The 14,763-nt window shown below is 44.9% G+C and overlaps 1 protein-coding gene across 1 annotated transcript; it reads right to left on the bottom strand.

Moving 5' to 3' along the window:
- Nucleotides 1-13,524: 13,524 nt before the first annotated feature.
- Nucleotides 13,525-14,453, bottom strand: hes2.1 (hes family bHLH transcription factor 2, tandem duplicate 1). Its single transcript, XM_077223151.1, has 4 exons — nt 14,361-14,453; nt 14,152-14,247; nt 13,957-14,044; nt 13,525-13,841 (listed from the first exon to the last, which is right to left on the bottom strand). Exons 1-4 carry the CDS (start codon nt 14,451-14,453, stop codon nt 13,525-13,527), a joined length of 594 nt encoding a protein of 197 aa, XP_077079266.1.
- Nucleotides 14,454-14,763: the final 310 nt, after the last annotated feature.

Here is a 14,763-nt window from a genome sequence, read left to right as displayed (position 1 = left end):
GCTGTTCTGAACGCCTGAAGGAGGCGGAGCGCATAATGTAAAATCTCAGCGCCCTGACAGGGGAGAGGAGATTCACATCACTTTCGCTGGCAGATGCTGGCAGAGCTGACAGCGAAATAACTTGCGCTCTGAATGGAGTGCCCATCAAATTAGGAACATAGCCATGTCTAGGTCTGAGGATGACTTTAGAGTCATTCGGCCCGAACTCAAGACACGACGCGCTAACAGACAGCGCGTGCAGGTCCCCCACACGTTTTACTGACGACAGTGCAGTCAGAAAGACGGTTTTCAGTGATAGATATTTCAACCCCACGGAGTCTAGTGGTTCAAATGGAAAGGGCCTCGAGGACCAATGAAAGATCCCATATAGGAACCGACGTGGGGCGCAGCGAGTTCATCCTTCTAGCTCCTCTAAGGAAGCGGATGACCAACTCATGTTTTCCCAGTGACTGGCCGTGCGTCGATTCTGCGAACGCTGCCACGGCCGCCACGTATACTTTGAGCGTGGATGGGGACCTCCCCTTATCCAACAGCTCTTGTAGGAAGGTGAGCAGATGCGCCACCCCGCATGTCCGTGGGTCCAGACCTCTGTCGGTGCACCATCCGGAGAACACCGACCATTTAGACGCGTAGAGCCTTCTCGTGGAAGGAGCTCTAGACTGCGTGATTGTGTTCATCACTCCTTCTGGCAGGGCAACGAGTACCCGTTGATCAACCATGCGTGCAGAGACCAGCGCTCTGGATGGAGATGCCAGATCGTGCCGTGAGGCTGAGAGAGGACATCTGCCCTCACCGGAATCGGCCACGGAGCTGTATGTGACAGCCGTGCTAGTTCCGGGAACCAATCTGATTCTCCCAACGCGCGGCTATGAGGAGCACCGAGTGGCGCGTTTCCCTGATTCTCTTGATCACCTGTGGTAACAGATAGACCGGAGGGAAAGCATATAGCGGGAGGCTGGGCCAACCTGGGCCAGCGCGTCCCCGGCCTTCGAGAAGAACGTCGGGCATTGAGCGTTGTCTTTTGACGCAAATAGGTCGACTTCCGCTCTGCCGAATAGGCGCCACAGCTTCTGGACTGTTTGGGGGTGCAGGGACCATTCCCCTGGGGGAACATTGTCCCTGGACAGTTTGTCTGGGCCGTCGTTCAAATGGCCAGGCACATGCGCCGCCCTCAGCGAGCGCAGGTGCATCTGAGACCAAATAAGGAGGCGTTCCGTCAGATTGCAGAGATTTCTGGATCTGACACCGCCCTGACGGTTTACATAGGATACTACAGACATGTTGTCCGAACGGACAAGAACATGTTGGTCCTGTATGAACGGGAGGAAGCGCTTCAGCGCTTTCTCGACCGCTATCATCTCCAGACAGTTTATGTGAAAACACTTCTCTAGGTCTGACCACTGGCCGAAGACCGGTCTGCCCTCGAACAGCGCGTCCCAACCCAAGTTGGACTAGTCTGTCGAAATGACTTTCCGTTAAGAGATGGTTCCCATCATCACTCCCTGCTGGTACCAGTCGGCTACTAACCAGGGCTGCAGAGCCGCTATGCAGGTCTGAGTCACTCTGATTTTCTGGGCGACCAGCGTTGGAGCGGGCGCATGCGCAGTAGGCCCAGCTGAAGCACCGCTGCAGCTGATGCCATACAGCCCAACATCCTTTGAAATGTTTTCAAAGGGAGAAAGCTGCCCTTCTGGAAAGATGCGGCTAGGTGGCGAACACGGCCAAGCGCTGTGTCGATAAGCGAGCCGTCATGGTCACAGAGTCCAGTTCTATTCCTAAAATGAAATTGACTGGCTGGGCAGTAATGAGCTCTTGGTCCAGTTGACCGTGAGACCCAAGCTTTCCAGGTGACTGAGAAGCACTGTTCTGTGAGACAGCAGTTCTGTCTCTGACTGTGCCAATATTAGCCAATCGTCCAGATGGTTCATTATTCGCAGCCCCTGACTTCTCAGGGGGCGAGCGCCGCGTCCATGCACTTCGTAAATGTACGGGGTGCTAGGGACAGGCCGAACGGCAGGATGGTGTATTGATATACCTGACCGTCGAAGGCGAATCACAACAATTGCCTGTGACGGGGTATTATCTGAATCTGAAAATAGGCATCCTTCAGATCTAGAGAAATAAACCAGTCCCTCGGGCGAACGTGCGCAAGGATTTTCCATTTTGAACTGCCTTTTCGCAAGCACTTTGTTCAAATGTCTCAGATCTAGGATAGGTCTGAAGGCTCCGTCCTTCTTGGGTACGAGAAAAATATCGGCTGTAAAACTCTGACTCGCTCAGAGAAGGCGCCACCTTTTCTATCGCCCCTTTGCACAGCAGCTTTGCTATTTCTGCGTGAAGTAGGTGTGCTACTTCCGCATTCACTATCGTCGCGGTCAACGGCAAATGAATTGAAGTGTATAGCCCTGCTTTATTGTGCTCAGCACCCATTCTGAAAACCCTGGGATAGTTTCCCACGCAGCTATGTGAGCCGCTAGGGGGCGAATGGCCTCCGGGTTCAGGTCGCCATTTGCGGGCTTGTGAAACTGAACCGGAGCCGAAAGCGTGGCGCGCGCGCTCTCGGTTCTGGGCAATGGCTGATTTATGTGAGATGTCCCAATCATAAGGGATACAAAATACCCCTTAATACTGCAAAATACTGCAGGATTATCATTTCCACCACCGTCATTAACAACACATTCCTTCTTTGGTGGAAATGACAAAGGTGAGGTGGAAATGACATTTATGCTTACAAGGTGCAATTCATCGATGGTGTGTGTCTACATGTGTATATTTTATTTATTGAAATATACAATGCTAATGTATTTATTAAAATATGTATTTGTTGAAATGCCTTTTCATCTATTTTTAAGATGCCGCGGAAGTATGCCAAATCCTATGCCAAAACAGAACCAAACATAATTGAAGTGCTTGCATTTGGATACGCTCTCTGCTTCATTCCTCCTGCCATCGTTACAGAACGACCGACCAAAATGAATCCAGCAGCACGGACCTCGTCTGATCTCCCCAGCATGAGCCGGGAATTCGCGGGTCAGATCGCAGCCTTGGCCCTGGATAGCCCTGATTTATTTCAGTTCACGTGGGGATTTATTCCTCTTGCTTCTTCCTGCTCCCTCGGATACGAGGCAATTAAATTGTTACCGGCTGGGGGCTAAGGAGGTCAGCCCGAGGAAGCTTCCCAATATCTCTGGTCTGGACTGGAGAGAGGCACTCTCCCGATGTCTGGAGAGGTTCCTCCCACGGTACGCCAGGTCATCATCTGACCTCCACGACCAGCTGGATTTTCACGTCCAGCCAGAGCTTCACGTCAGCCACGTCCAGCCAGAGCTTCACGTCAGCCACGTCCAGCCAGAGCTTCACGTCAGCCACGTCCAGCCAGAGCTTCACATCAGCCACGTCCAGCCAGAGCCTTCACCGCTGGTCCCGTCCAGCACAGAGCCTTCACCGCTGGTCCCGTCCAGCCCAGCGCCCTCTCGCTCTCGGAGACGGAGGAGGAAGAGGACTTCCCGCGTCTCGCAATGCCTGGAAGTCCTTCCTGTACTTCCTGTCAGTCCAGAGTCCTCGCCGCTGGTCCCTGCCGATCCAGAGACTGTTCAAGTCACGTCTGCCGATCCAGAGACTGTTCAAGTCACGTCTGCCGATCCAGAGACTGTTCAAGTCACGTCTGCCGATCCAGAGACTGTTCAAGTCACGTCTGCCGATCCAGAGACTGTTCAAGTCACGTCTGCCGATACAGAGACTGTTCAAGTCACGTCTGCCGATACAGAGACTGTTCAAGTCACGTCTGCCGATCCAGAGACTGTTCAAGTCACGTCTGCCGATCCAGAGACTGTTCAAGTCACGTCTGCCGATCCAGAGACTGTTCAAGTCACATCTGCCGATACAGAGACTGTTCAAGTCACGTCTGCCGATACAGAGACTGTTCAAGTCACGTCTGCCGATACAGAGACTGTTCAGGTCACGTCTGCCGATACAGAGACTGTTCAAGTCACGTCTGCTGATACATAGACCGTTCAAGTCACGTCTGCCGATACAGAGACTGTTCAAGTCACGTCTGCCGATACAGAGACTGTTCAAGTCACGTCTGCCGAAACAGAGACTGTTCAAGTCACGTCTGCCGATACAGAGACTGTTCAAGTCACGTCTGCCGATACAGAGACTGTTCAAGTCACGTCTGCCGATACAGAGACTGTTCAAGTCACGTCTGCCGATACAGAGACTGTTCAAGTCACGTCTGCCGATACAGAGACTGTTCAAGTCACGTCTGCCGATACAGAGACTGTTCAAGTCACGTCTGCCGATACAGAGACTGTTCAAGTCACGTCTGCCGATACAGAGACTGTTCAAGTCACGTCTGCCGATACAGAGACTGTTCAAGTCACGTCTGCCGATACAGAGACTGTTCAAGTCACGTCTGCCGATACAGAGACTGTTCAAGTCACGTCTGCCGATACAGAGACTGTTCAAGTCACGTCTGCCGATACAGAGACTGTTCAAGTCACGTCTGCCGATACAGAGACTGTTCAAGTCACGTCTGCCGATACAGAGACTGTTCAAGTCACGTCTGCCGATACAGAGACTGTTCAAGTCACGTCTGCCGATACAGAGACTGTTCAAGTCACGCCGATCCAGAGACTGTTCAAGTCACTGCTGCTGATCCAGAGACTGTTCACGTCACTTCCTCCGAGCCAGTGTCTACGGACAAGATGGCCGCCTTCGAACTAGTGTGTGTGATGTCTGTTCCCGAGCCAGTGTGTGTGTTGTCTGTTCCCGAGCCAGTGTGTGTGATGTCTGTTCCCGAGCCAGTGTGTGTGATGTCTGTTCCCGAGCCAGTGTGTGTGGTGTCTGTTCCCGAGCCAGTGTGTGTGGTGTCTGTTCCCGAGCCAGTGTGTGTGGTGTCTGTTCCCGAGCCAGTGTGTGTGGTGTCTGTTCCCGAGCCAGTGTGTGTGGTGTCTGTTCCCGAGCCAATGTGTGTGGTGTCTGTTCCCGAGCCAGTGTGTGTGGTGTCTGTTCCCGAGCCAGTGTGTGTGGTGTCTGTTCCCGAGCCAGTGTGTGTAATGTAGTGTGTGTGGTGTCTTTTCCCGAGCCAGTGTGTGTGATGTAGTGTGTGTGATGTCTGTTCCCGAGCCAGTGTGTGTGATGTCTGTTCCCGAGCCAGTGTGTGAGTTGTCTGCTGTTCCTGAGCCGGTGTCTGCTGTTCCTGAGCCGGTGTCTGCACCGCCCTGGCCGCCCGAGGGGTCTTCACCGCCCTGGCCGCCCGAGGGGTCTTCACCGCCCTGGCCGCCCGAGGGGTCTTCACCGCCCTGGCCGCCCGAGGGGTCTTCACTGCCCTGGCCGCCTGAGGGATCCACTTCACCACCCTCCTGAACTTTAGTGTTTTGTTTCGAGGGGCGTCGGGAGCCGCCCATAGGGGGGGGGGACTATATCACCGTGTGGGCGTTGTGTTTTGTTCCTTGTTCTTGTCTGTCATGTGTTTCCCTGTCTTTACATGTTCAGCTGTTCCCCGTTCTGTTGATTAGTCTCCCCATGTGTTTCTGATTAGCCACGCCCCCTTGTTATCTTGTTTAGCTTGTTTTTCCTGTGTATTTATACCCTTGTTCTTCAGTTGTTGTTTGTCGGTCGTTGTTTGATGTGAGATGTTCTGTGTCCTATGTGCCTTGTTCTGAGTTTAGAGTTTTCTGGATTACTTGTCTGTTAGATAATTAAAGTGCTTGCATTTGGATTCGCTCTCTGCTTCATTCCTCCTGCCATCGTTACAGTCAGACATGTGCTGTGATGTCATTGTTCATTTCCATAGAAACTACCCAAACAATCTTTCAAAAAAGCCTTTTAAAAGGGACATTACAGCATTGTGTTGGAAATGACGGCAATACTGTGGGACAACTATATTTTGTATATAAAATCACATTAATAGTTGTCTGACCTTAAATACCACAATTAAGTTTTGATTATTTTACTGATACTGTATACAGTCATATAAAAAAAAAGATAAATCATTTTTTACACTTCTTTTGTCATTATTGAAGATCAGAAGTCTGGGTGTGGGACAAGCACAAAACAGCAATATTTGCATCTATAATGATGTTTAAAAAGGTGAAAAAATCATCGTAGACTACTTGTAAAAAGTTCCTAAAGTACTTTCATTGTAAAGTTAACTATGAAAGTGTGAATTTTTCAATATTAAATGTTTTTTATAAAATATGATAAAAGGACATGAAAGTGTCCATAGTCTAAGAATTGCCCAATTATGTGTGTTTTAATATATGTGCCTAGGTTTGCAATTCCCTACAAACCATGCCTAAACAAACTACTTGTCTTGCCTATAAATTTGATGCAGGATTTTATTTTATTTTATCACTTCGGGTAGGTAAATGAAACGGAAATTCCACAACGCTTTATCTGTAGATTGGTGTAGGGATTCTCCATAGGGAGAAGCTAGTTGGCACTTCATTACTGCATTGTCATCGGGTCCACGCGAAGGTCCTTCATCAGACCTGGAAACGTTCTGGTTCCGACGGGCTGCGGGAAAACCTTGGGATAAACAAAGACACTAAAATTTGCATAGATGCCATTCTTCTTATGATGTAACGAGTACATCAGGATTTAAAGGAAGTGTTCCCAGTTCCGTCTGACCTAATCTTGTCACGATCCACACACGGGAAACAGGGAGATCCAATTGCAGTAAGAATTTATTGGGGAAGTCCGTAATCATACATCCAGTCCAAGTCAAGTCAAGTCACCTTTATTTATATAGCGCTTTTACAATACAAATTGTTTCAAGCAGCTTTACAGAGATAACAGGAAAGTAAAGTTGTAATAGTATTGTTAAATTCAAAATTAAATGTTAAATCTCCCCAACTAAGCAAGCCAAAAGCCAATGGTGAATGAAGGCGAAAAAAGGCGACATTGGCAAGGAACCAAAACTCCATCAGGTGACAGAATGGAGAAAAAAACCTTGGGAGAACCCAGGCTCAGTCCGGGGGCCAGTCCTCCTTTGGCCAACAAATGAACAGTGTATGATTATGATTTAGGCGGTTAAATTACGTTAAATTACTAAATCGTTAGATTAGGATTTTGGCTATGATTATCATAATAGGTCAGAAGTCAGATTGGATCAGAACTTTCACAATATTTATCCAGTTCATCTGGTTAGGGGTCGGAGTCATCACGCCGGTATGGAGATGAGTTTGTTGAGGTGTCCATGAGGCCTTCACAGTGTTGATGAGGCTGGCACTTCAGGGATGCGTTGTCGTCGTGTCCATGTAATGGTCCTTCATCAGATCTGGATATGGCTTGGATCCGGCGGACTGCAGTAAACCTCGGGATAAACAGAGAGACTAATATTAGCGTAGATACCAGCCTTCTTATATGTACAAAGTACTTCAGGATTTATGGGAAGTGTTCCCGGTTCCGGCTGATCTAAACTATGCAGCCTAACATTGAATTATAGCAATCTATAATGTGTTATGTGTATGCTAAGCCAAAGAGATGTGTTTTTAGTCTAGATTTGAACTGACAGACTGTGTCTGCTTCCCGGACAATGTTAGGAAGATTGTTCCAAAGTTTTGGTGCTAAATAGGAAAAGGATCTACCGCCAGCAGTTGTTTTGATATTCTAGGTATTATCAAATGGCCAGATTTTTGAGATCGCAATAGACGTGAAGGACTATAATGGGTTAAGAGCTCGCTCAAGTACTGGGGAGCTAAACCATTTAGTGCTTTGTAAGTAATCAGCAATATTTTAAAATGTATACGATGTTTAATAGGGAGCCAATGCAGTGTTGACAGAACCGGGCTAATATGGTCATACTTCCTGGTTCTGGTAAGAACTCTTGCGGCTGCATTTTGGCTGTAGTTTGTTTATTAAGCGTGCAGGGCTATTACCCAGTAGAGCATTACAATAATCTAGCCTTGAGGTCATGAACGCATGAACTAATTGTTCCGCATTTGTCAATGAGAGCATACGACGTAATTTATATATATATATTTAAGATGGAAATATGCCCTTTTACAGATACTAGACACGTGACTTTCAAATGAGAGATTGGTATCAAAGAGCATACCCAGGTTCCTAACTGACGACGAAGACTTGACAGAGCAGCCATCAAGTGTTAAACAGTATTCTAGGTTATTGCGTGTGGAAGTTTTTTGTCCAATAATTAGAATCTCTGTTTTTTTCAGAATTTAGTAGAAGGAAATTACTAGTCATCCAATTTTTTATATCAGCTATGCATTCCGTTAATTTTGTGAATTGGTAAGTTTCGTTAGGTTTTGAGGAAATATAGAGCTGAGTATCATCAGCATAACAGTGAAAACTAATTCCATGTTTCCTAATGATATCTCCTAACGGTAGCATGTACAGAGCGGTCCTAGTATTGAGCCTTGTGGTACGCCATACTGAACTTTCTCTTCAGTCCAGGCAGGGGTAAAAACCAAAGTATCAATCCAAAATAAACAAGAACAATACAAAAAGGCAAGGCGGCAGTACTCAGACGTGGGGTGATGAAAAACAAGGACTCCGTAACAAACACTAAACAGGCAGGGTATTTATACACAAGAACTAACAATCATGATGGGGAACAGCTGGGTGCAATGAACAGTGATGAGTGCAGACAAGGATTGTGTCCACCACCCATCGGGCGGCCATGGCGAAGCAGACGACCCATCGGGCGGTCAGGGCGTTGAAGACCCCTCGGGCGGCCAGGGCGGTGAAGACCCCTCGGGCGGCCAGGGCGGTGAAGACCCCTCGGGCGGCCAGGGCGGTGAAGAACTCTCGGGCGGCCAGGGCGGTGAAGAACCCTCGGGCGGCCAGGGCGGTGAAGAACACTCGGGCGGCCAGGGCGATGAAGACCCCTCGGGCGGCCAGGGTGGTGAAGAGCCTTCGGGTGGCCAGTGCGGTGAAGACCCTTCGGGTGGCCATGGCGGTGACGACCAGGGCGAAGAGCCTTGTGGTACGCCATACTGACCTTGTGATCGATAAGACATCTCTTCATTTACTGCTACAAACTGATAACGGTCAGATAAGTATGATTTAAACCATGCTAGTGCAATTCCACTAATGCCAACATAGTTTTCTAGTCTATCTAAAAGGATGTTGTGGTCGATGGTGTCAAATACAGCACTAAGATCAAGTAACACTAATAGAGACATACAACCACAATCTGATGATAAGAGCAAATCATTTGTGAGTCTAATGAGAGCAGTCTCAGTAGTATGATACGGTGTAAATCCGGACTGAAAATCCTCGCAGATATAATTTCTTTCAAGAAAGGAACACAGTTGTGAGGATACTGCTTTTTCTAATATCTTTGACAGAAAAGGTATATTGGAGATCGGCCTGTAATTGACTAATTTTGTATGATCAAGTTGTGTTTTTTTAACAAGCGGTTTAATCATAGCCAGCTTAAAGGTTTTTGGTACGTATCCTAGAGACAAAGACGAATTAATGATATTGAGAAGAGGATCTATGACATCTGGAAGCATCTCTTTCAGTAGCTTAGTCGGTATAGGGTCTAACATACATGTTGTCGATTTAGATGAATTAAAGAGTTTGCAAAATTCCTCCTCTCCTATAGCAACAAATGAATAAAATTTTTCCTCAGCTAGACTACAATGCACTCCCTGATGCAATACTGAAGTAGACGGTTGCATAGTTATAATTTTGTCCCTAATATTATCAATCTTATAAGTGAAGAAGTTCATAAAGTCATTACTGCTGTGTTTTTGGAAGCTTGGACTTGAAGCTTTCTTTTTCGTTCGTTTAGCCACTTTTTCAAATAAATACCTAGGATTATGTTTATTTTCTTCTAATAGGGTTGAAAAATAAGCAGATCTAGCAGCTTTTAAAGCCTCTATGTAAGCAATCAAGCTCTCCTTCCATGAAATCCGAAATACCTCTAGTTTTGTTTTCTTCCAGTTTCGCTCCATTTCTGGCTGCTCTCTTAAGGGCCCGGGTGTGCTCGTTGTACCAAGGCGTTGGACTATTTTCCTTAATCTTCATTAAGCGCAACGGAGCAACTGTGTCTAAAGTGCTGGAAAAGAGAGAGTTAAAAGTTTCTGTTGCAATATCAAGTTCTTCTAAGCTATCCGGGATGCTGAGATGATGAAACTGATTAGGAAGATTATTAATAAAGCATTCTTTAGTGGCAGAAGTGATAGGTCTAACATATTTGTAACACGAAGTCGGCTTTGCAGCCTTGGCTAAATGTAATTTACATGAGACTAGATAATGATCTGAGGTGTCGTCGCTCTGCTGCAGGATTTCAACGGCATCAACATTGATTCCATGTGATAATATTAGATCTAGAGTATGATTACGACAATGAGTAGGTCCTTGAGTTTACAATGTCTTTAAATGCCAATCCCAATGCATCTTTTTGAGGCCAACAATTAGTACTTTATCTGCAGTCAATACTAATTCTGATAGAAAGTCAGCAAATTCTTTGATAAAAACTTTATGGTGTCCTGGTGGCCTGTATACAGTAGCCAGCAGAATTCTCAAACGTGATTATCGTTTACATTATATATTTTTACATTAAGCACCAACACTTCAAAAGAAGTATATTTAAAACTAGATTTCTTAGTGCTTTTGAAAATATTACTATAAATTACAGCAACACCTCTCCCTTTGCCTTTCGGACAAGGCTCATGTATATAACAGTAATCTTGGGGGGTGGACTCATTTAAAGTAATGTAATCGTTTAGTTTTAGCCAGGTTTCTGTCAAACACAGTACATCTAGGTTATAATCAGAAATCATATCATTAACTATGAGCGCTTTTGAAGTAAGGGATCGAATATTCAGCAACCCAAGCTTTATCGTTTGCTCATCTGTATTATATCTATTTTTTATTTGTTGAACTTCAATTACATTTTGGACGTATTTTGGATGTCCAAATTTGGGGAACAGACACAGTCTCTATATGATGATATCTAGGTGAAAGAGGCTCTATGTGATGGGATTTATCTGTAATTGGTGACGCGAGGTCGCTGGCAGACGGTCGTTTAGCTGCTTCCTGATCTGAGCCCCAGATTGTCATGTTTTATCTCTAAAACTATGAGCCAAATTACTAGAGAGAAGAGCAGCACCATCCCAGGAGGGATGAATACCATCTCTTTTCAACAGGTCAGGTTTGCCCCAAAAACTTTTCCAATTGTCTATGAATTCTATATTATTTTGCGGACACCACTTAGCCAGCCATTGAGTGAACAGAATCTGCTAACTATCTCATCACTCCTGTGAACAGGAAGGGGGCCAGAGCAAATTACAGTGCCTGACATTGTACTTTCCAGTTCAAACACCTCTTTAATATTAATTTTGGTGATCTCCGACTGGCGTGGTCGAACATCATTAGTGCCGACGTGAATAACAATCTTAGATAATTTAAGATTAGCATATATCCCAGGGTGTTTGTCGACCAATATTCCGAGGCCTGTTGTGCTGCAGGCTTTCTGTCTTCCTCCGTTTGCTTCTTTGGACCAGGAAAAACTGAATCTCTTGTGTCCAGTGCGAGCACTGGATACTTATGTCCACTGGGCTGCCCCGTGGAGAAAATCAGATAAGTTATTTGTCTGCTTTGGTTTACCTAAGAAGGGTCTTCCAGCCTCTAACCAGACAATCAGCAAGTGGATAGTCGAGGCTGTCTCTCTCGCTTATGAGTCCTCTGGCCAGCCGTGCCCTTTGGTGGTCAGAGCTCATTAAAGCACATAGGGGTATGGCGGTCTCTAAAGCCTTATTATCAGGAGTTTCTCTTCAAGAGAAAAAGTTTGTGATGCAGCAGGTTGGTCCTCGCCACTCACATTTGTGTGGTTTTATAGCCTTGACCTGGACGCTGCCCCAGAGTCTCAGGTGCTTTATACTTAAATTGCCGACAGTTTTCATACAGGCAATTGTAAGTATGGAGTATTGGGTATTTTCGTTCCCAAAGCATCATTGACGCAGCCCGAGTTCCCTCAAAAGGGAACGTCTCAGGTTACGTCTGCAACCCTAGTTCCCTGAGAAGGGAACGAGACGCTGCGTCGCCCTGCCATACTTCCTGCATCCCTGTGATCGACTTTGCTTCTGCTGTAGGGTTACAGACGTAACCTGAGACGTTTTCCACACTGAGGATCTACAATGGCAATTCTAGTTGATTCTAACCCTTTAACCCAATTTCGTGGCTCGGTTTGCAATCAGATCATTTTAAGCTGCTAAACTCCCGGAAATTTTTGAAGGAAAAAAAAACAGGCTGATTACATCTCTGCATCATTCTTCCTTGAGGCAGCCACATTAAGCGTTTTCTTAGGCCTAATGGTTTTCTATGGGAGGAAACCTTTTCTATTGTAGAAAACCTATGAACCACTGAGCCACTGCCGCCCCACAATGAGGTTGTGAGAAAGAGGGAGAGATCAACTAAATTATAATCTTTAAATTTGTAAAAAAAAAAATTATATATATTTATTAGAATTGTTATTCAGGAGTTTAAAATATTCAGAAAATTATTAAAGTTGGCTAGAATATGACTGTTGTTTTGGTCAGGTAGTTTTTTGGGGGAAATCCAATGTCTGTGCAATATCCTCAAAACAAAAAGATTTCTTTAACCTGAGGACAATTGTATTAAAAAGGTTTGTGTGGGCTGTCAAACTCTGCATGCACCGGGTTGTAAATGCAGATTCCAATCAATCTGTTTGTGCCATAGCCTATCATAAATTATACTTTACTTGATACTGAAGAAAATAATGTTAGGAGGAAACATGAAGTGTTTAATGTTCTTTGAGTCATAAAATATTTTATAAGTAATAAATCTGAAAGGTCATTGAAAGTGAAAAAAAAAAAAAAACACTTCCAAAGTCACCCCTGTGTATCTCTAATAACAGATGCTAAATCGACGATTGTTTATATTGTTTCCCAGTTTGGATCTTACCCAGATCAGTGCATATGTGTGCATATTTAATAACGGTTTGCTATTCATGTGTTTGACATTTATGTCATTTAACATATTTATTTTCTTTCATCTACAACGTCCAGTTGCTTTATTCCTTCAGGCATTTTGAAGAAAAAAACAAGATTTCAAGAATTTCAAAGCAAAATGATTTTATTCTTCTGTTCCTTCACAAAGTTTAACATTTTTGTGATTATGTTTCCTTCAGGGACATTAATTTTGCCAATAGTAATTAACACACAGTGTTTACAACTTCTTTGCACAGAAATGAAATAAAGTAAATTGTGCAAACCTCATAAATACATTTTAACCCTTGGGGTTTACAATTCTGTTGTTTACAGTGCATAATATTTAAACCCCAACGAGGATTGCATAACGTTATGCTCATAGAATACAACTATGGTTGTAATAAGTATACTTCCATGATCTGTGATCGCTGGCTCTCTTTCATTAACAAAGTAGCCATATTTTAGGTAATACAAACTTAAAATCCTTACATGTAATCTCAATAACAGGCTTTACATTTCTCAAGCTTATTACGACAAATAAATAATATACAAAGTTAATAATAAACAATTTCCCTGAAGCCTCCAGTTGCGTGTTTGGTCACCACGGTCTCCACATGTCCACAGGTGCTTGTGGCGCAGGCTGAGCTTGGCTGGGTGCAGACGCGTTACTGATGGAGTGGTTCTCCATTGAAGAGGTGTTGTTCCTCAAGCTCACAAGTCTCTGGTGCATTTGTGAAATCATTCTGGAGTTCTGACCACAGCAGTTCTCGCAGGACGATGCCGCAGACACCATCGAGTGCTGAATGAACTCGTTGACGCGCTGAGAGGTTTCTGTTCCTAGGTTAGACTGAGGCAGCATCACAGAGATGCGCTGCATACAGGCTTTATAACCCTCTTTATAGCTGTCTGTTTGACCTTTAAAAAAGGGGGATAAAATCATTAAATATATTTTGCCCATTTGAAATAACGCAGATTTTAATTAAATGCTGAGAATGGTGTAAACAAAAGCAAATCACTATAGATCACTCACCTTTAGCTGATGAGGAAGGCAGATCTTTGAGGAACCGGACAGTCATTTCGAGAATGTCAGCTTTCTCGAGCTTTGAATAACGTGAAGCCTACAAATTGAAAATGATTTGACACATAAGGATATTGTTCAGACACTGACGCACACTTGGATGTATGGCAAGTAATACCATTCAAGCTCCAAAGTTAAGATACTTACGTCTTTGCCGATCAGAGGGAGTATTAGTGTTTTTAAGTTATTGAGGCTCTCGTTAATGCGAGCCCGCCTTCTCTTTTCCATCAATGGCTTGAGAGTCTGAAAAATAGAAAGAAATCGGTTAATGTAAATGTGAGTTTTTAGTGACTACAAAGTCTATCGTTAAAATGGTTCAGGGGAGTTCATTAAAATGAACTCAAAGTCGTCCTCACCTTTCTCGATTCATGTGCCTCTTTTCTCTGAGCTACAGTCATTCGAGTGCCGATTGAGTGGGAATGAGCTTCGGTAATAATGTTTGGTGTCATGATTTGATCTGTTGGTGTCCCTAAGAGAGAAGAGTGGAGTTTTGTGGTCAGGGTGGGCGAGAGGGGTCTTTTATAGGGCTCTTTGGCGTGGAGGGAGGGCTTCTATTCCTTTGTGCCTTCGATTTGACGCAGAGGGGGATGCTGGATGCCATAGGGAGATCTGATCTGACTGTCCCGAAAGTTACCATCTGTTGATTGATGTGAGCTTAATCCAAACCACTGGTATTCGCATGTCATTGATAACAATTTTCATTGTTTCATAGATCTACACATGTGTTTCCATGTGCTTATAAACTATATACAAGCCAAA

This window comes from Siphateles boraxobius, unplaced genomic scaffold (assembly GCF_051911475.1).
Source record: "Siphateles boraxobius isolate OS27281-9 unplaced genomic scaffold, OSU_SipBor_1 9, whole genome shotgun sequence".
In the NCBI taxonomy this organism is placed as follows: Eukaryota; Metazoa; Chordata; class Actinopteri; order Cypriniformes; family Leuciscidae; genus Siphateles; species Siphateles boraxobius.
This window is presented reverse-complemented; position numbering and strand designations above follow the sequence as displayed.